Below are 23,270 nucleotides of genomic sequence, written 5' to 3' on the forward strand. Positions count from 1 at the left end.
TATCACTGAGCATAATATACACTCACTGGCTGGCAGGTTTCCCAATGCTACAAGAACATGTTGTTCTAGTAGGCCAAGGAGGGACCTATTATTTATGGGTGATTTTACAGAATAGGTGTGTCGTGTCTGGACTACCATTAAATGTGAAGACTTATTTATATCAAATCAGTTCTCTAGGTCTAATTATTATGTGATTAAACTAATCATGTAAACATTAATTAACTAGGAAGTCGGAAAATGTTGAGATTACAAAGTTATACTTTTCCGAATATAACTCTTCAGATATTTTAATATCTGATCAATTGGTCTTCTATTATTGAATTATTAATTGCCTCATCGGTTCTCATTACTGGAAGTAGCAAACCATTGGATATTTGCACGAATCCTGGCCAAAATCATGAATCAGCGATATACAAATTGGCTTAATTATTCATTTACTAGCAACTAAATAATTACACAGAATTACATAGCAAACAAACAGTAGATATTGGTTACTAATGATGATAGAAAAGTCCCTAGTGGGCTAAGCCGATATGACGGCTTGGTAGACAAAGGAAAGGGGTGGGGACTGAGAAAGAGCAGGAAAGACAGAATGGATCCACTATACACAGTGGATAATTATAATCATTGTATTGATAATCCTTTGCAATTATTCTCGAATGAGTGGCTGTTCATGTGCAATGTATATATTTACGCCCATATTTCGTTGTTGTCTTCTCTGTTGGAATCCACTCGATCGTCATGTAGAGTTCATCAGAGTTTTTGGTTAACTTTCCCAGAAGTTACAATGACTTTCGTGGTTGTACTTGGTTTGAATGGATAACTCAGAGTGCCATTCGGAAATGTTCTCATAGAATAGATGCTTCGGCAGTTGTCGGTATTCTCGTTCTAGACTTGCGTAATTTCTAGCTGCAGACTATACGTTTGAGATTTGCTCCTATTCTTTAGTGATCAATAGTCTCAGAGTTGAACCATTTCCAGCTGTGTAGCCAAAACTACAGCTGTATGGCCTCCGATGGCCTATAGAATTGTAGCCATTCCAAAGTGGGTACTCTGTCCCGGCATTCTCTGACTTCTTAACCATTCGAGATGCCCGGTTTACCGTGGGTCTCTTTGGTATGAAATGTACATTTTGTCACGGGTGGTTTTATACTCTGGAGTAGAAAAGGGCAGTTCCATGGCGCCGAAGTCATGTCTATGCTCACGTGGGCGTGGCCATTGATATGGTTAACTTTATATGAAAACCCATACTCCCATTTAGAAGGTTAATATCACATTACGTCTTTTCACAAATAGTTACATGTTTAATCACATACGTTTCACAATATTTAGATGTAAACCTGACAGCACTTGAAGAGATACATTTATGTGTGTTTCCTGTCCTTCATGAGAGCACCAAATGAAACACTCATCATAACTGTCCCTTAAGTGTCCACGGACCATTCCCACATTCTCAAAAGTAGAAATATTGTTTAGTTCTCCCATTTGGGGGATTATAAGTTTTGAACTAAGATAAGCGCTTTGTTCTGGTTGACTCTCTCAATACTGCATGGCAGTTTCTACCAGGTATTTATGACCTGTTGTAAAGTCATACAACTGTGAAGAGAGAGGCAGGGAGGGCTATGATCCTCCCCCCAGGGCATATCATGACAGGTGTAAATTGCTGTCCCACCCCCAAAAAACTATTTTTAAAAACAGCTAAGTGTCACGTCCTGACCACAGAGAGCCTTTATTTTCTATGGTGGAGTAGGTCAGGGCGTGACTGGGGGTTAGTCTAGTTTATTAATTCTATGTGGGGTTCTAGTTTTGTTTTTCTATGTTGGTGATTTTGTATGATTCCCAATTAGAGGCAGCTGGTAATCGTTGTCTCTAATTGGGGATCATATTTAGGTAGCCTGTTTGCCACCTGTGGTTTGTGGGATATTGTTCATGTGTTGTTGCATGTTAGCACTCCATGGTCGTCACGGTTCGTTTAGTCTTTATTGTTTTGTTGTGTGGTTCACTTATTTCTAATAAAAGATGTGGAACCAAGATCACGCTGCACGTTGGTCAGAGTATGCTTCCAACGATAAGTCTCCAAACTTGGGACATTTTATTAACATCATATGTTCTAATTCAATCCAAGCCAATAACAAACACATTGTTAAATTAATATATTATAAAGCCATTGTTTATACAGCTATTTCTATTGAGGTGGCTGTCCCAAACCCTGCTTCCTAAACTTAATGTTTGAAAATAAAGAAATTCAGGATTTGTGTCCTTTGTTTAACACTATTACTTCAATGGAACATCTTGATTTGTTCTATTATTACATTGAACGATAGTGATCTAATTATTTGTTTAGTCTATTTTTAAACATCTTTCTCTGAAAAATGCTGTCTGCCCCCCCATGTTTTAAAATAATGAATGTGCTTTTAGCCAACAAATACCACAAGGTGATGGGATTGTATCCACCTCCACTATGGCCACATAGTGAGTAGTCTGTCTGCAAACATTTAGGAGAAATGTTTTATTGTATTAATGTGTTTTTTAAGAGGTTTTCTTGCCAAACATTAGGAACACCTTCCTAATATTAAGTTGCCCTTAGAACAGACTCAAATCGTCGTGCATGGGCTCTACAAGGTGTAGAAAGCATTCCACACTGATGCTGGCCAATTTTGACGCCAATGCTTCCCACAGGTATCAAGTTGGCTGGATGTCCTTTGGGTGGTGGACCACTCTTGATAAACACGGGAAACTGTTGAGCGTGAAAAACCCAGCAGCGTTGTAGTTCTTGACACAAACCGGTGCGCCTGGCACCTACTACCCCGTTCAAAGGCACTTAAATATTTTGTTTTGCCCATTCACCCTCTGAATGGCACTCACACAATGGTAAGTTGGTGGTTGAAGATATCCCTCTAGTGTTGTGGGGGCTGTGCTTTGGCAAAGTGGGTGGGGTTATATCCTTCCTGTTTGGCCCTGTCCGGGGGTGTCCTCGGATGGGGCCACAGTGTCTCCTGACCCCTCCTGTCTCAGCCTCCAGTATTTATGCTGCAGTAGTTTATGTGTCGGGGGGCTAGGGTCAGTTTGTTATATCTGGAGTACTTCTCCTGTCCTATTCGGTGTCCTGTGTGAATCTAAGTGTGCGTTCTCTAATTCTCTCCTTCTCTCTTTCTCTCTCTCGGAGGACCTGAGCCCTAGGACCATGCCCCAGGACTACCTGACATGATGACTCCTTGCTGTCCCCAGTCCACCTGGCTGTGCTGCTGCTCCAGTTTCAACTGACCTGAGCCATAGGACCATGCCCCAGGAATACCTGACATGATGACTCCTTGCTGTCCCCAGTCCACCTGACTGTGCTGCTGCTCCAGTTTCAACTATTCTGCCTTATTATAATTCGACCATGCTGGTCATTTATGAACATTTGAACATCTTGACCATGTTTTGTTATAATCTCCACCCGGCACAGCCAGAAGAGGACTGGCCACCCCACATAGCCTGGTTCCTCTCTAGGTTTCTTCCTAGGTTTTGGCCTTTCTAGGGAGTTTTTCCTAGCCACCGTGCTTCTACACCTGCATTGCTTGCTGTTTGGGGATTTAGGCTGGGTTTCTGTACAGCACTTTGAGATATCAGCTGATGTACGAAGGGCTATATAAATAAATTTGATTTGATTTGATTTGATTTGACAATACATGTCTCAATTGTCTTAAGGCTTGGAAATGATTTAACATGTCTCCTCCCCTTCATGTACACTAACTGGAGTGGATTTAACAAGTGACATCAATAAGGGATCATAGCTTACATCCAGATTCACTTGATCAGTCTATCGTGGAAAGAGCAGGTGTGCTTAATGTTTTGTATACTCAATGTACTGTATATATAAATATTTTGGGGCTAAAACATGTTTGCTGGGATGTACATACAGTATCCAAATGAAAGATAGCCAGCATATATAATGGGGATTCTGTAAATTCCAAACTGAAATGGTCACAACCAAAACAATTGACACCAGATATATGTTTATATACAGTACCAGTCAAATGTTTGGACACACCTACTTATTGCAGGGTTTTTCTTTAATTTGACTATTTTCTACATTGTAGAATAATAGTGAAGACATCAAAACTATGAAATAGCACATATGGAATAATGCAGTAACCAAGAAAGTGTTAAACACATCAAAATATATTTTATATTTGAGATTCTTCAAAGTAGCCACCCTTTGCCTTGATGACCGCTTTGCCCACTCTTGGCATTCTCTCAACCAGCTTCATGAGGTAGTCACCTGGAATGCATTTCAAATAACAGGTGTGCCTTGTTAAAAGTTAATTTGTAGAATTTCTTTCCTTCTTAATGCGTTTGAGCCAATTATTTGTGTTGTTACAAGGTAGGGGTGGTATACAGAAGATAGCCCAATTTGGTAAAAGACCAAGTCCATATTATGTCAAGAACATCTCAAATAAGCAGAGAGAAATGACAGTTCATTATTACTTTAAGACATGAAGGTCAGTCAATCCTGAATTTTCAATACATTTTCAAGTTTCTTCATGTGCAGTTGCAAAAACCATCAAGCACTATGATGAAACTGGCTCTCATGAGGACTGCCACAGGAATGGAAGACCCAGAGTTACCTCTGCAGCAGAGGACACTATCATTAGAGTTACCAGCCTCAGAAATTGCAGACAAAATAAATGCTTCACGGAGTTCAAGTAACAGACACATCTCAACATCAACTGTTCAGAGGAGACTGCGTGAATCAGGCCTTCATAGTCGAATTGCTGCAAAGAAACCACAACTTAAGGATACCAATAAGAGGAAGAGAAATGCTTGAGCCAAGAAGCACGAGAAATGGACATTAGACCGGTGGAAATCTATCCTTTGATCTGAGTCCAAATTTGAGATGTTTGGTTCCAACCGCCGTGTCTTTGTGAGACACAGAATAGGTGAACGGATGATCTCTGCATGTGTGGTTCTCACCGTGAAGCATGGAGGAGGAGGTGTGATTGTGTGGGGGTGCTTTGCTTTATTTGACCAAGAAGGAGAGTGGGGGGGCTCCAACCCTCCAAGAGCAGCAGTGGCAGCAGTGTATATGCAATGTGTTAGACTGATCCAATGAACCATTGCCTTTCTGTTCAACATTTTGTATCAAGACCGCCCAAATGTGCCTAATTGGTTAATTAATACATTTTCAAGTTCATAACTGTGCACTCTCCTCAAACAATTGCATAATATTATTTCACTGTAATAGCAACTGTAAATTGGACAATGCAGTTAGATTAACAAGAATTGAAGCTTTCTGCCAATATCAGATGTCTATGCCCTGGGAAATGTTCTTATTACTTACAACCTCATGCTAATCACATTAGCCTACGTTAGCTCAACCGTCCCAATGGGAACCCACCGATCCTGTTGAAGTTAAGTCGTTTTTGGGGGTATCTGTACTTTAATATTCATATTTTTGACACCTTCTACTTTTACTCCACTACATTCCTAAAGAAAATAATATACTTTTTACTCCATACATTTTCCCTGACACCCAAATGTACTCGTTACATTTTGAATTCTTATGAGGAGAGGAAAATGGTCCAATTCACACACTTATCAAGACATCTCTGGTCATCCCTAATGACGATCTGGTGGACTCAATAAACACATATGCTTCGTTTGTAAATGATGTCTTAGTGTTGGAGTGTGCCTCTAGCTATCTGTAATTTAAAAAACAAAACTATGTCTGATTTGCTTAATATAAGGAATTTGACATTATTTATACTTTTACTTTTGATACTTAGGTATACTTAAAACCAAATAATTTTAGACATTTACTCAAGTAGTATTTACTTGGTGACTTTAACTTGAGACATTTTCTATTAAGGTATCATTACTTTTAATCAAGTATGACAATTGGGTACTTTTTCCACCAAGTGTGTCAATCATAGACTCTGTGAGACAGAGGTGACCACAAAGACCGATCACATGACATATAAGTCCCACAGTTGCACAAAAATAGAGGATGCACGTTCGCATGCATGCACACACTCAGACAAATCACATTGTGGTGAGGAATATGTGAAGAGCTCTTGCAAGGTTTCTAAACAGGAAGTAACAAGTCTCTTCTTCCTCTTTCAGTAAAATGGCACCACAGCCGTGGATTTCCTGTTATTGCACATCGTCGTGCACTTCCTGTGTATCACAGTGTACTTCTTGTCCTTATACCTCTGATCAGCCAACGCAGAACACATGGGATTAAACCATCAACCTGCTACTCATCATGGGGACACTTTAAATAATCAAAAAATGTATATAGCATACATGATGTCTTAATATGCACTATATACAGGTACATCCTTCACAAATCATCTATAAACTTATGCCATACTATATAAAGGCTTTATATTTATAGCTCCTTAAGTAAGGAGCATTGCCATGTGAACATTGTCTTCAAATGCGTTAGAAAGTCTTTCTCCATGTTCTGAGGCCTGAATAAATGATTTGCTAATATTAGTTTGATGTATTATTTCAAATATTTCAAAATGTTTTCCTTATTTTATACAGTTTCATCATATTCGGTCACTGAAACCACTTCAAAGGTATTGACTCAAAATACCAGGAATAAGCCAGGCTTATCCTAGCCCATCTATATGGTGAAATGCTTGCAGTACTGAGGAACACCAACAGAGTGCAACATGTTTTCAACTGTGATTAACCTGACATGACTCTTCTGAGTGAAGCCAGTCCAACAACCTCTGGCCAAGTCACAAGTTACACAGCTACTGTCCAGGAGAGTGTTTAACAAGGCACAATGTTGTGTAACGTTAAGATAAAATAAGCATGCCTATCTGACATGTAGACGGCTCTATTCATTATGTTTTGCAACATTTGCCTACTAAACGTGACCCTGGTAACACAGTGACCAAAACCGTGTCCAATTCAAATCATCCCTGTTCCCTTAGCTCTGTGTGTCAGCCCCCACCCCCTCCCACCCTTGACCTCTAACCCTCTCTGACTCACCGATAGTGGAGGTGTACCTTCGTCCTCCACCATCACGGTCAGCCGGTACTCCTGCTGGCGCTCACGGTCGGGTGGGCATGGTCGGGTTGTCATCTCACCTGTCATGCGGTCCATACGGAAGGTGAGGTCCTGGTTACCCGAGGTGATGTAGTAGAAGAGCATGGCGTTTGTCCCGATGTCATGGTCTGTGGCCACCACGCGCAGGACGGACGTACCACCCCCCACATTCTAACACACACACACAGATAGATGGACAATAACTTTTTCAGCATCATGTGCATAATACACTATCTTTTCTGTGTACTGTATATATTTCATAGCTTTTTGTTTTTGTTTTTAAAGCAGAGTGCAATTCCACCCGCCATTCATATTTTTTTGGGGGACTTGTATCCAGGCAGTACAGAATGAAATGGGGAGACAGGGTAGGGAGACAGAAAGCTTGAAAGGCTTTGGGTCAGTGTTGGGGAGTAGTTCCAATACATGTAATTCAACTAGTAATTTAACTTCATTTTGCAGTAGTTTGGTGGTAGTTTCACTAGATTCAGACCGAAATGGAGTTGATTACTTTTTTAAAACACAGGCAAACATCCCTTTCAGATGTAATTTTTTTGGAAGCATCTACGACACAGAGGACACTTTAAAAGTTGAATTGATAGATGCGTGCGTGTGTGTTTGGGTGTGTGTATTATTCAGTATGTAATTGACTGATGTGTGTGTTTGTGTGCACGTGCATATGATTGTATAGGCTGACTGATGTGTGTGCGTGTCTCACTTCACTGATGCTGACGTTGTAGCCCCCCTGGCTCTCGATGATGGGTGTGTTGTCGTTGACGTCCAGGATGTTGACAATGAGAGAGAGGTCGCTGTAGTGGGGAGGCACCCCGCTGTCCATTGCACGCACCTGTCATAACACACACATAAACTACATGATCAAAAGTATGTGGACACCTGCTCGTCAAACATCTCATTCCAAAATTATGGGCATTAATATGGAGTTGGTCCCCCCTTTGCTGCTATAACAGCCTCCACTCTTCTGGGAAAGCTTTCCACTAGATGATGGAACAATGCTAGGGGGAATTGCTTCTATTCAGCCACAAGAGCATTAGTAAGGTCGAGAACTGATGTTGGGCAATTAGGCCTGGCTTGCAGCCCGAACCATGAAAAATAGCCCCAGACCATTACTCCTCCTCCTCCAAACTTTACAGTTGGCACTATGCATTGGGGTAGGTAGCATTATCCTGGTATCTGCCAAACCCAGATTAGTCCGTCAGACTGCCATATGGTGAAGCGTGATTCATCACTCCAGAGAACGTGTTTCCACTGCTCCAAAGTCCAACGGCGGCAAGCTTCACACAGCACCAGCCGACGCTTGGCTTGTGTGCGGCTGCTCAGCCATGGAAACCCATTTCAAGAAGCTCGCAACAAATAGTTATTGTGCTGACGTTGCTTCCAGAGGCAGTTTGGAACTCAGTAGTGAGTGTTGCAAATGTGGACAGATGATTTCCGTTTCCATTTCACAATAACAGCACTCACTGTTGACCGGGGAAGCTCTAACAGGGCAGATCTATTATTATTATTTTTAAAATTATTTTTTAACCCCCCTTTTTCTCCCCAATTTGACAAACAACTTGTTGGAAAGGTGGCATCCTATGACGGTGCCACGTTGAAAGTCACTGAGCTCTTCAGGAAGGCCAATCTACTGCCAATGTTTGTCTATGAAGATTGCATGGCAGTGTGCTTGATTTTATACACCTGTCAGCAACGGGTGTGGCGGAAATAGCCAAATCCACTAAGGGGTGTTCACATACCTTTGTATATATGTGACCCGTTTCAGGAAACTAGGCTTATGTCACAAGTCACTACTTCACAGGGGAGTCTTTTTTTATCAAGCATTTCTACTGGAACATGTGCACTTTCATGTGCCTTAATAACACACTTGTATGCCATCTGTAAATACAAATAAAATTGTTAAATTACGAGCCTTGTTGGTTAAAATACAGAAAAAGATAGAAATCTTTCCACTAGCCATGATTGGCTGAGGTAATGAGTGGGCTGGACATGCTGAGAGAGGAGTTTGTCTATTTGAGCTGGTCAGTCGGTGTTGGTAATCCTGTCGAACGTGGCTTTAAAAAGAAATGTATCAGGTAGTGGAGCTCCATAAGTGTTGCTCTCCACTTTCTGGAGGGTTGAGTTTTGCAATCCGTGTAATTAGAGTATGATAGTTATTTTCTTAAGGTATAGGGGGCAGCATTTTTACTTTTGGATAAATAGCGTGCCCAATTTCAACTTCCTGCTACTCATGCCAGGAATATAAGATATGCATATTATTAGTAGATTTGGATATAAAACACTCTGAAGTTTCTAAAACTTCTGTTATACTCTGTGACGCTGAGTGGATGTAGACAAAGAAGAACTCTTCACTAGATGCCAAGATATTCAAAGGCCATTTTCTCAAAAGTGAGTTTACAAGTTTATCAACTTTCAAAGCAAAATTACTTTCCCCTGATCCTCAAAAATGCAATATATGATATATCATTTTGTTGCCTTGAGTCTGTAGTTTTATCCAATGTAAAAAACACAATTTAAAATTTTGCCACATAAGACCAAATCCAGGAGGTGAGTCACATATAGTGTGCGTGTACACACGTTCAATTACTCACACACATACGTGCTTAAGTAGGTGGGCATACATATGGGTCTTCAATACATTCTACAGTATTCTTCTCCGGAGGAGAAGCCCGATATCTTATGAGTTCCAACCCAACTTTGCTATATAGTGACTTTTATCATATTTATCTTACCTTTTTTTGTATAGAAAGTTCACACCACTAAGCACTTCTGGACATCAGATTCGACAGTTACTAACCTCGATTTTGACTTCAAATACAACTTCAACTCTGACTCAGCTCTTCCACTGTTCATACTGGATATTCCTTTTTCCATGGGCTACCAAAACACTGAAGGCATAGACGCAGGAGATAAGGTGGAGTCCTGGTGAAATTGAGCCGAACGGCACTCTGTTCTATTGGCAAATGTCCAGTCACTCAACAATAAAATGGATGAGCTTCGTTCGAGAGTCTCCTATCCTAGAGCGTTGGACTAGTAACCGGAAGGTTGCAAGTTCAAACCCCCGAGCTGACAAGGTACAAATCTGTTGTTCTGCCCCTGAACAGGCAGTTAACCCACTGTTCCTAGGCCGTCATCGAAAATAAGAATTTGTTCTTAACTGACTTGCCTGGTTAAATAAAGGTACAAATCAGAGACACTTGAAAAGCTGAAATATTATATTTCTTACTGAAACGTGGCTATGCACGCAGTACTTGGTGGATTCTCCATGCAGCGGCAGGATCGGATCGCAGCTTCTGGAAAGTCGAAAGGAGGTGGAGAGTGTTTTTTCATAAATAACAACTGGTGTGCTGCTTCAAGGGTAGCCTAGTGGTTAGAGTGTTGGACTAGTTGCGAGTTCAAATCCCAGAGCTGTCATTCTTCCCCTGAACCCACTGTTCCTAGGCCGTCATTGAAAATAAGATTTTTTTCTTAACTGACTTGCCTATTTAAAAAAATATAATAATAATACAAATAAATAATAAATAAAAAAAAGTGTAAAGGAAATCTCTAGCTTTTGTCACCTGATGTACTGTAGAATACCTCATTGTAAGCTGCAGACCCTTTTATCTACCAAGAGAGTTCTCATCTGTAATTATCACTGCTGTCCAGTGATAGAGGCAGCATTTCTGGTGGGTGATGACTTTAACGGGGGAGACATAAAACCATCCTACCTCACTTCTACCAACACGTCTCCTGTGCCACTAGGGGAGCTAAAAGTCTAGACCACATTTATTCTACCCACATAAATGCATATTAGGCCCTACCTCGTCCTCCCTTCGTCAAATCTTACCATGATTCCATTTTCCTGCATCCTGTTCACATAGAAAAGCAGCTCAAACAGGAATTACCAATGATGCGCTCACTACAGAAGCAGATGCGAGGCTACATGACTGTTTTGCTAGTACAGACTGGAATATGATCCGGGATTCATCCGATAGCATTTACGAGTATACAGTCATGGGCTTCATCAATAAGCACATGATGATGTTGTCCCCACAGTGACTAAGAACGTATCCAAACCAAAAACCATGGATTACAGGCAATATCCATGCTGGGCTAAAGGCTAGAGCTACCGCTTACAATGAACGGGCCAGGGACATGGACACATGCAAGAAATCCCGCTATGACCACTGACGAGACATCAAACATTCAAAAGGACAATATAGGAAGAAGGTGCAATCCTATTACAGCGCCTCCGACATTCATTGTTTGTGGCAAGGCTTGCAGACAGTAACGGATTACAAAGGGAAACCCAGCCATGAGTTGCCCAGCGATGCAGAAATCTCAAACTAGCTAAATGCCTTTTATGTTTGCTTCGAGGAATATAACACGGTGCTTTGCGTGAAAGCCCCTGTTTTTCCAGATAACTGTGTGATCTCGCTCTTCGTGGCCTATATGAGCAAAACGTTTAACTTAAGGATTGGTGGGTCCCCTGAGGGACGGTTGAGCTAACGTAGGCTAATGCGATTAGCGTGAGGTTGTAAGTAACAAGAACATTTCCCAGGACATAGACATATCTGATATTGGCAGAAAGCTTACATTCTTGTTAGTCTAACTGCACTGTCCAATTTACAGTAGCTATTACAGTGAAATAATATTATGCAATTTTTTGAGGAGAGTGCACAGTTATGAACTTGAAAATGTATTAATTAACCAATTAGGCACATTTGGGCAGTCTTGATACAAAATGTTGAACAGAAAGGCAATGGTTCATTGGATCAGTCTAACACATTGCATATGCACTGCTGCCACTGCTGCTCTTGGAGGGTTGGAGCCCCCCCCACTCTCATTCTTGGTCAAATAAAGCAAAGCACCCCCACACAATCACACCTCCTCCTCCATGCTTCACGGTGAGAACCACACATGCAGAGATCATCCGTTCACCTATTCTGTGTCTCACAGAAAGGCAATGGTTCATTGGATCAGTCTAAAACATTGCATATGCACTGCTGCCATCTAGTGGCCAAATCTAAATTGCACCTGGGCTGGTATAATATATTATGGCCATTGCTCTTGCATTTCAAAGATGATCATACAAAAAATTAAAAACTGTTGTTTTTTTCTTTGTATTATCTTTTACCAGATCTAATGTGTTATATTCTCCTACTTTCCTTTCACAATTCCATAAACTTCAAAGTGTTTCCTTTCAAATGGTACCAGGAAAATGCATATTCTTGCTTCAGGGCCTGAGCTACAGGCAGTTCGATTTGGGTATGTCATTTCAAAAATTTTAAAAAAAAGGGGCCAATCCTTTTAACAGGTTAAAAATCACAAGGCAAATGCTATACCAGGACGCGTTCTCAAAGCATGCGCAGACCAGCTGGCAAGTGGCTTCAAAGACATTTAAATCTCTCCTTGTCCCAGTCTGTAATCCTGACATGTTTCAAACTGATCACCATTGTCCCTGTTCCCAAGAGCTCAAAAGGTAACCAGCCTAAATAACTATTGCCCTGAAGCACTCACATCTGTAATTATGAAGTGTTTTGAAAGGCTAGTCATAACACATCATCCCAGACACCCTAGACACGTTCCAATTCGCATACTACCCCAACAAATCCACAGATGATGCAATCTCAATTGCACTTTACACTGCCCTCTCCCACCTTGACAAGAGGGGAAATAACTAATGTGAGAAGGCTGTTCATAGACTACAGCTCAGAGTTCAACAACATAGTCCCCTCCAAGCTCATCACCAAGCTAGGTACCCTGGGACTGAACCCCTCCCTCTGCAACTGGATCCTGGACTTCCTAACGGGCCAGCCCCCGACGCATGACTCCAACACTATTATCAAGAATTCTGACATCACGACGGTGGTAGGCCTGATCACCAATGACGATGAGTCAGCCTACAGGGAGGAGGTCAGAGACTTAGCAGTGTGCCCGGACAACAATCTCTACCTCAATGTCATTAAGACAAAGAGCATACCCCTATGCACATCGACAGGGCTGTTGTGGAGCGGGTAGAGAGCTTCAAGTTCCTTGGCGTCCACATCACTAAGGACTTAACATGGTCCACACCCGCACAGTCATCTAGAGGGCACGACAGCACCTCTTCTCCCTCAGGAGGATGAAAAGATTTGGTATGGGCCCTCAGATCCTCAAAAAGTTCTACAGCTACACCATCGAGAGCATCTTGACTGGCTGCATCACCGCTTGGTATGGCAAATGCACTGCCCTTGACCGCAAAGCTCGACAGAGGGACCGCCATCCAGGATCTCCATTTCAGGCAGTGTCAGAGGTAGTCTCTAAAAATTGCCATAGACTCCAGCCACCCAAGCCATTGACTGGTCACTCTGCTACCGTCTGGCAATCGGAGCATCGGCTCTCGGACCAACAGGCTCCTAGACAGCTTCTACCCAAAAGCCGTTAGACTGCTAAATAGCAAACCATGTATTTGATACAATTCCACCCATTCCGCTCCAGCCATTACCACAAGCCCGTCCTCCCCAATTAAGGTGCCACCAACCTCCCGTGATGTACATACAGTATCTGCCGCAAATATCGCATACCTACACATTGAACTGGTACTGGTACTCCCTGTCTGTAGCGCCATTCTTGTGTATTTTATTTTATTATTCTTGTTACTATATCATTTGCATTATTCTTTTTTATACTCTGCATTGCTGGGAAGTGTCCGTAAGCAAGCATTTCACGGTAAGGTTCTATTTGGCACATGTGACAAATAAAATGTTATTTGATGTGTACGCACATAAGGACACACCCATCGGCAAAACATACATCTGAAAATGACAATACTTAATTCCATAATGCTATACAGTGCATTCGAAAACTATAGACTTTTTCCATATTTTGTGACATTACAGCCTTATTCTAAAATTTAGTAAATCATTTTTTCCCCCTCATCAATCTGCACACAATACCCCAAAATGACAAAGCAAAAACGTGTTTTTAGACATTTTATCAAATTTATAAAAATTAAAATATATCTGTTCAATTCAATTTACATAAGTTTTCAGACCCTTTACTCAGTACTTTGAAGCACCATTGGCGGTGATTACAGCCTCAAGTCTTCTTGGGGATGACGCTGGAAGCTTGGCACACCTGTATTTGGGGAGTTGTCTTGGCTGTGTGCTTAGGATCGTTGTCCTGTTGGAAGGTGAACCTTTGTCCCAGTCTGACGTCCTGAGTGCTCTGGAGCAGGTTTTCATTAAGGATCTCTCTGTCCTTTGCTCCGTAAATTTTTCCCTCGATCCTGACTAGTCTCCCAGTCCCTGCCGCTGAAAAACATCCCCACAGCATGATGCTGCCATCACCATGCTTCACCGTGGGGATGGTGCCACGTTTCCTCCAGACGTGAAGCTTGGCATTCAGGCCAAAGCGTTAAATCTTGGTTTCATCAGACCAGAGTATCTTGTATCTCATAGTCTTTTAGGTACCTTTTGGCAAACTCCAAGCGGGCTGTCATGTGCTTTTTACTGAGGAGTGGCTTCCGTCTGGCCACTCTACCCTAAAGGCCTGATTGGTAGAGTGCTGCAGAGATGGTTGTCCTTCTGGAAGGTCCTCCCAACTCCACAGAGGAACTCTGGAGTTCTGTCAGAGTGACCATCGGGTTCATGGTCACCTCCCTTACCAAGGTCTTTCTCTCCCGATTGCTCAGTTTGGCCGGGCGGCCAGCTCGGACCTTAAATAGACAGGTGTGTGCCTTTCCAAATCATTTCCAATCAATTTAATTTACCACAGGGGGTTCCAATTAAGTTGTAGAAACATCCAAAGGAAGATCAATAGAAACATGATGCACCTGAGCTCAATTTTGAGTCTCATAGCAAAGGGTCTAAATACTTTTCTTTCTGTTTCTGTTTTAGTTTTTTCATACATTTGAAAACATTTCAAAATAGCTGTTTTCGCTTTGCCATTATGGTGTATTGTGTGTAGATTGATGGGAGACTTAAAAAATGTGGAAAAAGTCAAGGGGTCTGAATACTTTCCCTATGCACTGTGTATCCACTGTCAGAAATTATGATAAGAAATTATGAAAGAGATTTATGTTTTTTCACTATCATGGCATGAGGTTGTTCAATGACAGTCAGATGTTTTTTATTAAATATATCACTTAATGGTTTAATTTCAGAGAGACAGATAATCATGTTTTTTTGCAAAATGCTATATATCCGCCTCACTCTGAGAGAAATAATTATATAAAAAAAATGTAGTACAGTAATATGTTATCTGTATGTAAAACATTTAGACTTGACATTTTCGTCTTTTATTAGATGCTCTTATCAAGTAAGTGCATTCATCTTTGGATAGCTAGGTGAGACAACCACATATCACTGTAAAATATACAGTATACAAACATTACATCCAGCCTAACAATGGATATATAGCATTTTGCAAAAAAACTAATTTTCTTACACACCTAAAATCTATGAATAAAAAAAATCTGAGAACATTCATATTTTACTCACACGAAGCAATAATGTCTGATGAAAAAACACAAATGTGAAGAATTGGTGGATATAGCGTTTTGGAAATAAACTCTTAATATGTTTGTGCTGTAAAATACTATTTAATTTCCATCCTATGTAGCTTGAGTACAAATAATTTTCTTATGGTTGAGAAGCCTGAACATGTGCCAGTGTAACATTGAGGCCAGGGAAGCGTTTAGTAGGCACAAAATGGAAGAAAACAGACTAACATGAAGGGATGAAAAAACTTGTCAATAATCAACTGACTGGCTTTCTTGATGTCTACAGTATTCTCTCTGGTATGTAATCTGGTTTCCGCTCAGGTTATGGATGTCTCACTGCAACCTCAATGATGTCACCATTGCCCTTAATTCTAAGCAATGTTGTGCTGCTATTTTTATTGACTTGGCCAAGGCTTTTGATATGGTAGACCATTCCATTCTTATGGGCCGGCTAAGGAGTATTGGTGTCTCTGAGGGGTCTTTGGCCTGGTTTGCTAACTACCTCTCTCAAAGAGTGCAGTATATAAAGTCTGAAAATCTGCAGTCTCAACCACTGCCTGTCACCAAGGGAGTACCCCAAGGCTCAATCCTAAACCCAACTCTCTTCTCAATTTACATCAACAACATAGCTCAGGCAGTAGGAAGGTCTCTAATCCATTTAAATGCAGATGATCTACCACAAAGCTTTCTTAGTGACCAACAAGCTTTCTCTACCCTTAACCTTGTTCTGAACACAGATGACCATCCTACCCATGCTAGATTGTGGGGACATAATTTAAAGATCGGCAGGTAAGAGCGGTCACAAGCGGCTAGATGTTCTTTACCATTAGGCCATCAGATTTGTCACCAATGCGCCGTATAGGACACATCACTGCACTCTATACTCCTCTGTAAACTGGTCATCTCTGTATACCCGTCGCAAGACCCACTGGTTGATGCTTATTTATTAAACTCTCTTAGGCCTCACTCAACCCCTATCTGAGATATCTACTGCAGCCCTCATCCTCCACATGCAACACCAGTTCTGCCAGTTACATTTTGTTAAATGTCCCCAAAGCACACACATCCCTGGGTCGCTCCTCTTTTCAGTTCGTTGCAGCTAGCGACTGGAACGAGCTGCAACAAACATACAAACTGGACAGTTTTATCTCAATCTCTTCATCCAAAGACTCAATCATGGACACTCTTACTGACAGTTGGGGCTGCATTGAGTGATGTATTGCTGTCTCTACCTTATTGGCCTTTGTGCTGCGCCCAATAATATTTGTGCCATGTTTTGTGCTGCTACCATGTTGTGTTGCAACCATGTTGTTGTCATGTTGTGTTTGAACCATGCTGTGTTGTCATATGTTGCTGCCTTGCTATGTGGTTGTCTTTAGGTCTCTCTTTATGTAGTGTTGTGTTGTCTCTATTGTTGTGATGTGTGTTTTGTCCAAAATCTACAGTTGAAGTCGGAAGTTTACATACACCTTAGCCAAATACATTTAAACTCAGTTTTTCACAATTCCTGACATTTAATCCTAGTAAAAATTCCCTGTCTTAGGTCAGTTAGAATCACCACTTTATTGTAAGAATGTGAAATATAAGAATAATAGTAGAGAGAATGATTTATTTCAGCTTTTATTTCTTTCATCACATTCCCATTGGGTCAGAAATTTACATACACTCAATTAGTATTTGGTAGCATTGCCTTTAAAATGTTTAACTTGGGTCAAACATTTCGAGTAGACTTCCACAAGCTTCCCACAATAAGTTGGGTGAATTTTGTCCCATTCCTCCTGACAGAGCTGGTGTAACTGACCTCCTTGTTCGCACATGCTTTTTCAGTTCTGCCTAATTTGATGTAGATGATGTAACTGAGTCAGGTTTGTAGGCCTCCTTGCTCGCACACGCTTTTTCAGTTCTTCCCACAAATCTTCAATGGGATTGAGGTCAAGGCTTTGATTGCCACAAACAGTTCCATTTTTGTTTCATCAGACCAGAGGACATTTCTCTGAAAAGTATGATCTTTGACCCCATGTGCAGTTGCAAACCGTAGTCTGGCTTTTTTATGGCGGTTTTGGAGCAGTGGCTTATTCCTTGCTGAGCGGCCTTTCAGGTTATGTCGATATAGGTTATGTTGATATAGATACTTTTGTACCTTTCCTCTAGCATCTTCACAAGGTTGTTCTGGGATTGATTTGAACTTTTTGCACATTCATCTCTAGGAGACAGAACACGTCTTCTTCCTGAGCGGTATGACTGCTGCGTGATCCCATTGTGTTTATACTTGCGTCTTATTGTTTGTATAGATGAACGTGGTACCTTCAGGCATTTGGAAATTGCTCCCAAGGATGAACCAGACTTGTGGAGGTCTACAAAAGTTTTTTTGAGGTCTTGGCTGATTTTTGTGTGATTTTCCCATGATTTGAAGTTAGGCCTTGAAATACATCCACAGGTAAACCTCCAATTGACTCAAATGATGTCAATTAGCCTATCATAAGCTTCTAAAGCCATGCATGGAATTTATGGAATTTTCTAAGCTGTTTAAAGGCACAGTCAACTTAGTGTATGTAAACTTCTGACCCACTGGAATTGTGATACAGTGAATTATGAGTGAAATAATCTGTTTGTAAACAATTGTTGGACAAATGACTTGTGTCAAAGTAGATGTCCTAACCGACTTGCCAAAATAATAGTTTGTTAACAAGAAATTTGTTGAGTGGTTGAAAAACAAGTTTTAATGACTCCAACCTAAGTGTATGTAAACTTCCGACTTCAACTCTATATATATATTTTTTATCCCCTTACCCACAGGAAGCCTTTTGGTAGGCTGTCATTGTAAATTAGAATTAGTTCTAACTGACTTGCCTAGTTAAATAAAGGTTAAAATCAAATAAATAAATAAATAAAATGGATATGACCCAGGTGTCTAACCTTGAGCAGGTAGCGGTCAACAGACTCTCGGTCCAGAGGGGAGTTGACGTAGATCTCTCCATTGGTGTGGTTCACTGTCCGGATCTCAAACACATCCTGCATGTTCCCTGCCACCAGACTGAAGTTCACCTGAGAGAGAGACAAAGAGCAGAAAATAGTTCAACAATGCTTGCTTGAGCTCTCCCCCCCCCCCCCCACATTTCCTACATTTTTTCTTTAAATATTCTGTGGAGGAGGGTTAACACACTGTTAGTTTAGCGGTACCCACTGTTTTTTTCTTAGTTAGGGAGGGAGATGACAGAGTTTTTTTTACCGGGGTTTGAACGGTGCACGATGGCTTCACAGCCTAGCGCGGTCATGCTATGGAATGTGGTGCAGATGAGGATTGGTCTAGTCATGTCATGGATGGTGGTGTAGATGAGGCTGGGCCTTGTCAGGTTATGCTAATGGTTGAGGAGAGTGTAGTGGGGAGAGGCAAGAGACTATGGGCGGTGGAAGAGGGTGTCAAGCGTGAGAGGAAAAAGGGGGAGAATAAAGGAGGTGGGAGGGGAGAGGTTGGTCTGGTCAAAGGCCCTAAGGAACCTTCATCTGGTGCTGGGGGGAGGCTCTGACTAGAAAGAAAGGGCAGGTGGTCAGGATGGGAGATGGAGATGAGAAGGAAGGTGAGTCTGAGGACGATGCGGAGGCTTTCTTTTCAGACTCCACCTCAATGGGTCCAGAGCTGACAGCCAGTGGTCAACAGGCAGAGGTCAAAGTACAAGGTGAGGAAACAGTCAAAGTTCCTGAATGAGACTAAAGGGAAAAAGGTTCACCTTTAAGATTTTTTGTGATCTGGGAAAGTTTATGAGATCAGTACAACACGCTATGAAAAATTAGGGGCATGGTGTCCTCTCACCCAGGAAACGTTTTAGGTTGAGAAAGTGGGTCACAACTATGCGTGAGGGTCTACCTTCAGACGCTTTTTAGATTCATATTTTTTTCTGGCATGGGGCTTTTTTTTGGCTGTTCTCCCACTTCTTATGTCGACTCTTCGGGTAGGCTCGCTTAAAATAAATGGCACCAGAGATGAGAGAAAGAGGAGGAAAGGACTATGTTGGGTGAATTATGTAAAACCTAAAAAAGGACAGGTATTGTTTCTGCAAGAGACGCATAGTGATGTGGTGAATGAAGTCGATTGGGGGCTCTGGTGGAAAGGGTCAAGTGTGCTGAGCCATAGAACAAATATTAGTGCAGGGGTGGCAGTCCTTTTTGCACCGGGTTTGGCCGTAGAAATTTGCTCCTCAAAGGAGGTGTGTTGGCTGCTTGTTGTAAAAGCAGCAATTAACAACGGTGGTTTTGTCCTTATAAATGTGTATGTGACTAACACAGGGAGAGAGATGGCGCATCTGTTTTGGTGTCTTAGACAGGAACTCTCACAGGTAGCGCCTGAGGAGACGCTGGTGGTCGGCGGGGACTGGAACTGTATGATGGATTTTACGAAATCTAGAAATGGAGAGGAGCCTCATTCAGGCTCAGAGGGAGTGTTAAGGGACATCATTAAGCAGTTTGACCTAGTGGATGTTTGGAGAACTTGACATCCCAACACAAGACAGTATACATGGGTGAAGGTCTTTGGGGCTAGGGTGAGTGCAGCGCAACTCGATCAGTTTTACATTAGATCAATAGGCTGTTGGGCACTACCATTGGGGGAACTCGAGTGTAGTATCAGTGAAGTGGAGGTAGAGCTGGTTTGGGCAAGGCTAATTTTGCTGAATTACGTAGGGGCCTGGGCAGTTTTTTCCAGGTTAAAGCAAAGGGAGCACTTGTAAGAGCTAGGTTCTCCATGCTCAGGGACATTGCCCTTCTTCTTTGTTTGGAAAGACAGAGTGGTGAAGCCAACGGTATGCATTGTCTGCGGCTGTCGGATGGGCGGGTGACCTCTGTGGTGGGGGAGATGCGGGAGCGGACTGTGGAGTTTTATACCCAGTTGTATATTGCAGAACTGTGAGATCCAATATGTGCTCAGGTTTTGTTTGCATAACTCCCTAAGCTCTCTCTGGCACAGAGGGATGAAATGGACATTCCCCTATTGTCCCATGTACTCGCAGAGGCCGCAACCCAGATGTCCCCCAGCCGTGCACCGGGGTCGATGGAATCCCAGTGGACTTCTTTTGCGTGTTGCGTAAGTGTGTTGGGGTAGGAGAGTTGCCGATGAGCTGCCGACCTGCGGCTGCGGGGGGAGGAGGGGTGGGAAAGCCCCGGAAGTCCTGGCACAACAAACAGGACTAACATATCTTAGGCTGCTGGAGAGATTTCTGGGGGAGGTCAAGGAGGCACTGACTGTACCGGTAAGGGGGGTGTTTGATAGGCCAAATGGGGAGGGTCCACCAATGTTTCCACCACAGCAGGTGACGGCAGAGACTGGGGACTGGCAAGGGGGTATGGAGGACTCGTTGCACTTTAACACTCTGAGCCTGGGGAAGTTTGGGTGGGTGGGAGGTAAAGTCATCTACAACCTCTGCATTAAGGTGAGGAACATTTGGAGCCTGTCAGGAGTGAAGGTGGTGGTAGGGAGTATGGTAGGGGGTATGGTTGGTTTTAGATGGAGGAGGCTTTACAAACTCCCAGTAAGAAAGAGGTCAGGTGACCTCCAGTGGAGGATTCTACATGGAGCCCTGGTTGATCCGGGAGTCGGACAGGGGAGTCCTTTCTGTGTCATGAGTGAAACTGTGTATTATGTGTTTTCTGTGTGCGCCAGGTTAATGCCATTAATGTCTCTTTTGGAATGTCTGTGTGAGAGGTTGGGGGTGGAGTTTACTGTTGGTATGTTTATAATGGGGTACAGGTATTCAAATAAGGAAAAGGCCAATATGTGTTGTTGAATTTTCTGTTTGCTCAGGCAAAGTTGCCTATTTGGCTAAGGAGGAACAGGATCACAGGTGGGATAACATACCCTTTACTATGATTTAATGGGATCTCTGTGCGCCTTACGGTGGAATTTGAGTTCTATAAAATTATCAAAAGTATGGCGATGTTTATGGAGATACGGTGTGTCGGGGAGGCCGTCTATATAACTGGGGAAGATGGGTTAGATATACAGTTGTAGAAGTGGTGAGGTTTTGGTTATCGTGATGTGTGATGTTGTTTTGTAACATGGGGTAGAGGGCAAGGTGAGTATGCAGAACAAAAAGTCAAAAGTCTCTCTCTCTCTCTCTCTAACCAGTGCATTATTCCCAGCATCTTTGTCGCGCCCCAGCACCACAGCCACTCTCTTCCCGATGGGCGTGTTCTCTGGAATCTCCACCGACGAATCAGATGTGATATCAAACTCGGGACTGTTGTCATTCTCATCCAGTATGGTGATTGACACCTGCCACATGCATAGACACAACCAATGAGAGATTGCCATTGACAAGGAGGATGGAATGCTACATACCTTTTGATTTTAATATGATTAACACGGTATGCTGTTTAAAAATAATTAAAGTGTATTTGTGACACATGCGTACACACACGCACAAACTTAATTAAGCTTTTCATTAAAACTTTAAGGCAGTTCTCCAGACTGAAGACGGAAAGCAACACATACCTTCTGCAATTTCCCCATGAGATAGCAGTAACGAGGTGAAAACAAAGATTGTCATTAACTGACATTTTCTACAACAAAATAGATTAAACAAATTGTTACATGGTTCATTATTGAAAACAGGTGAGACCTGACAACGGGCAGAGATGGGCAAAGATACTTTCTTGTTAAAATGACAAAATACTCTAAAGACCAATGTATCAAAATGCAATTCAAAATACTTCTGCAAAGTGTTGTATCTAATCACAATATAATTATTTTACGTATTTTGATATTTTCAAAATAAAATATACATTTGCAAGTACATGCCTTCACCACAACAACATTCTCAGTTAAGGTAACAATGTGATAGACTGTGATGTGGTAACAGACTGTGATATGTGGTTGTTTATCTACTTTAGTTGAATGCAACGACTGTAAGTCACTTTGGATAAGAGTGTCTGCTAAATTACCAAAATGTAAATGTTTATGTAAAAATGATTATTGGCCTTGTTTTGGGGGCAGAGCTCTTTAGAATAATGCCCAGCATGCTTTGAAAGTGTTAATATTTATATTAACATTCTGGTCATTTACCAGACACTCTTATCACACCATAGTGCCATCAGACTTGCAGTGTGAAAAGGGGCCACGCAATTGTTCATTTAATGTGTTCCTTTTTTTTGTTCTTACTTGTTTATTTAAATATTAGTACATATTAGTAAATAGTAAATATTTTCTTAAATCTATTTTCTTAAAAATGCATTGTAAGCGTTTCACAGTGAACAACAGTGTTGTTTTTGGCACATGACAAATAGAATTGGATTTGATTTGAAAATTGTGAACCGCTTAAGAAAATGGAATGGAAAAAGTACAGTATTTTAATAGAATTTTTTTAATGACATGTCTCAAAATTATCTTGTTACAAAACACATTGGATTGTAGTTCAGGCCAGTGAAATACAAAAATGTAAAAATACTTAAAAGTAATTCAAATACCTATTTCAAATACATATAACAGAAATACTGCCCATCTCTGACAACAGGGAATAAACATTTTCAAGCAAATAATGTCAAACCAAGAAGAAAGAAGAAAATAAAGAAAAAAATGAAAGATTAAAAGAAATAAGTGACTGCCGTACCACAGTGGAGTCTTTTTTTGGTCCCCCATCGTCAGCCACTACAGTCAGGGTGTAGATATCCCCCTTCTCTCTGTCCAGCAGCCCTGTGACTGTGATACGACCCTGCGGATGGACAGATAGATGAAGAGAGAAGGAAAAAGAGAGGGAGA

At 41.7% G+C, this 23,270-nt stretch overlaps 1 protein-coding gene across 1 annotated transcript in view; it reads right to left on the reverse strand.

Annotated features, from left to right (window-relative positions):
* Positions 1–23,270, reverse strand: part of LOC139409029 (cadherin-related 23) — a 611,517-nt gene that overhangs the window by 161,476 nt on the left and 426,771 nt on the right. The window contains exons 31-35 of the mRNA XM_071153685.1: positions 23,122–23,223; positions 21,639–21,788; positions 18,440–18,568; positions 7,760–7,888; positions 6,988–7,215 (exon numbers count right to left, since the gene is read on the reverse strand). Of these exons, the coding sequence (XP_071009786.1) occupies positions 6,988–7,215; positions 7,760–7,888; positions 18,440–18,568; positions 21,639–21,788; positions 23,122–23,223 (738 nt within the window). The remainder of the gene's footprint in view (positions 1–6,987; positions 7,216–7,759; positions 7,889–18,439; positions 18,569–21,638; positions 21,789–23,121; positions 23,224–23,270) is intronic.

This window comes from Oncorhynchus clarkii, chromosome 1 (assembly GCF_045791955.1).
Source record: "Oncorhynchus clarkii lewisi isolate Uvic-CL-2024 chromosome 1, UVic_Ocla_1.0, whole genome shotgun sequence".
Taxonomy (NCBI): domain Eukaryota; kingdom Metazoa; phylum Chordata; class Actinopteri; order Salmoniformes; family Salmonidae; genus Oncorhynchus; species Oncorhynchus clarkii.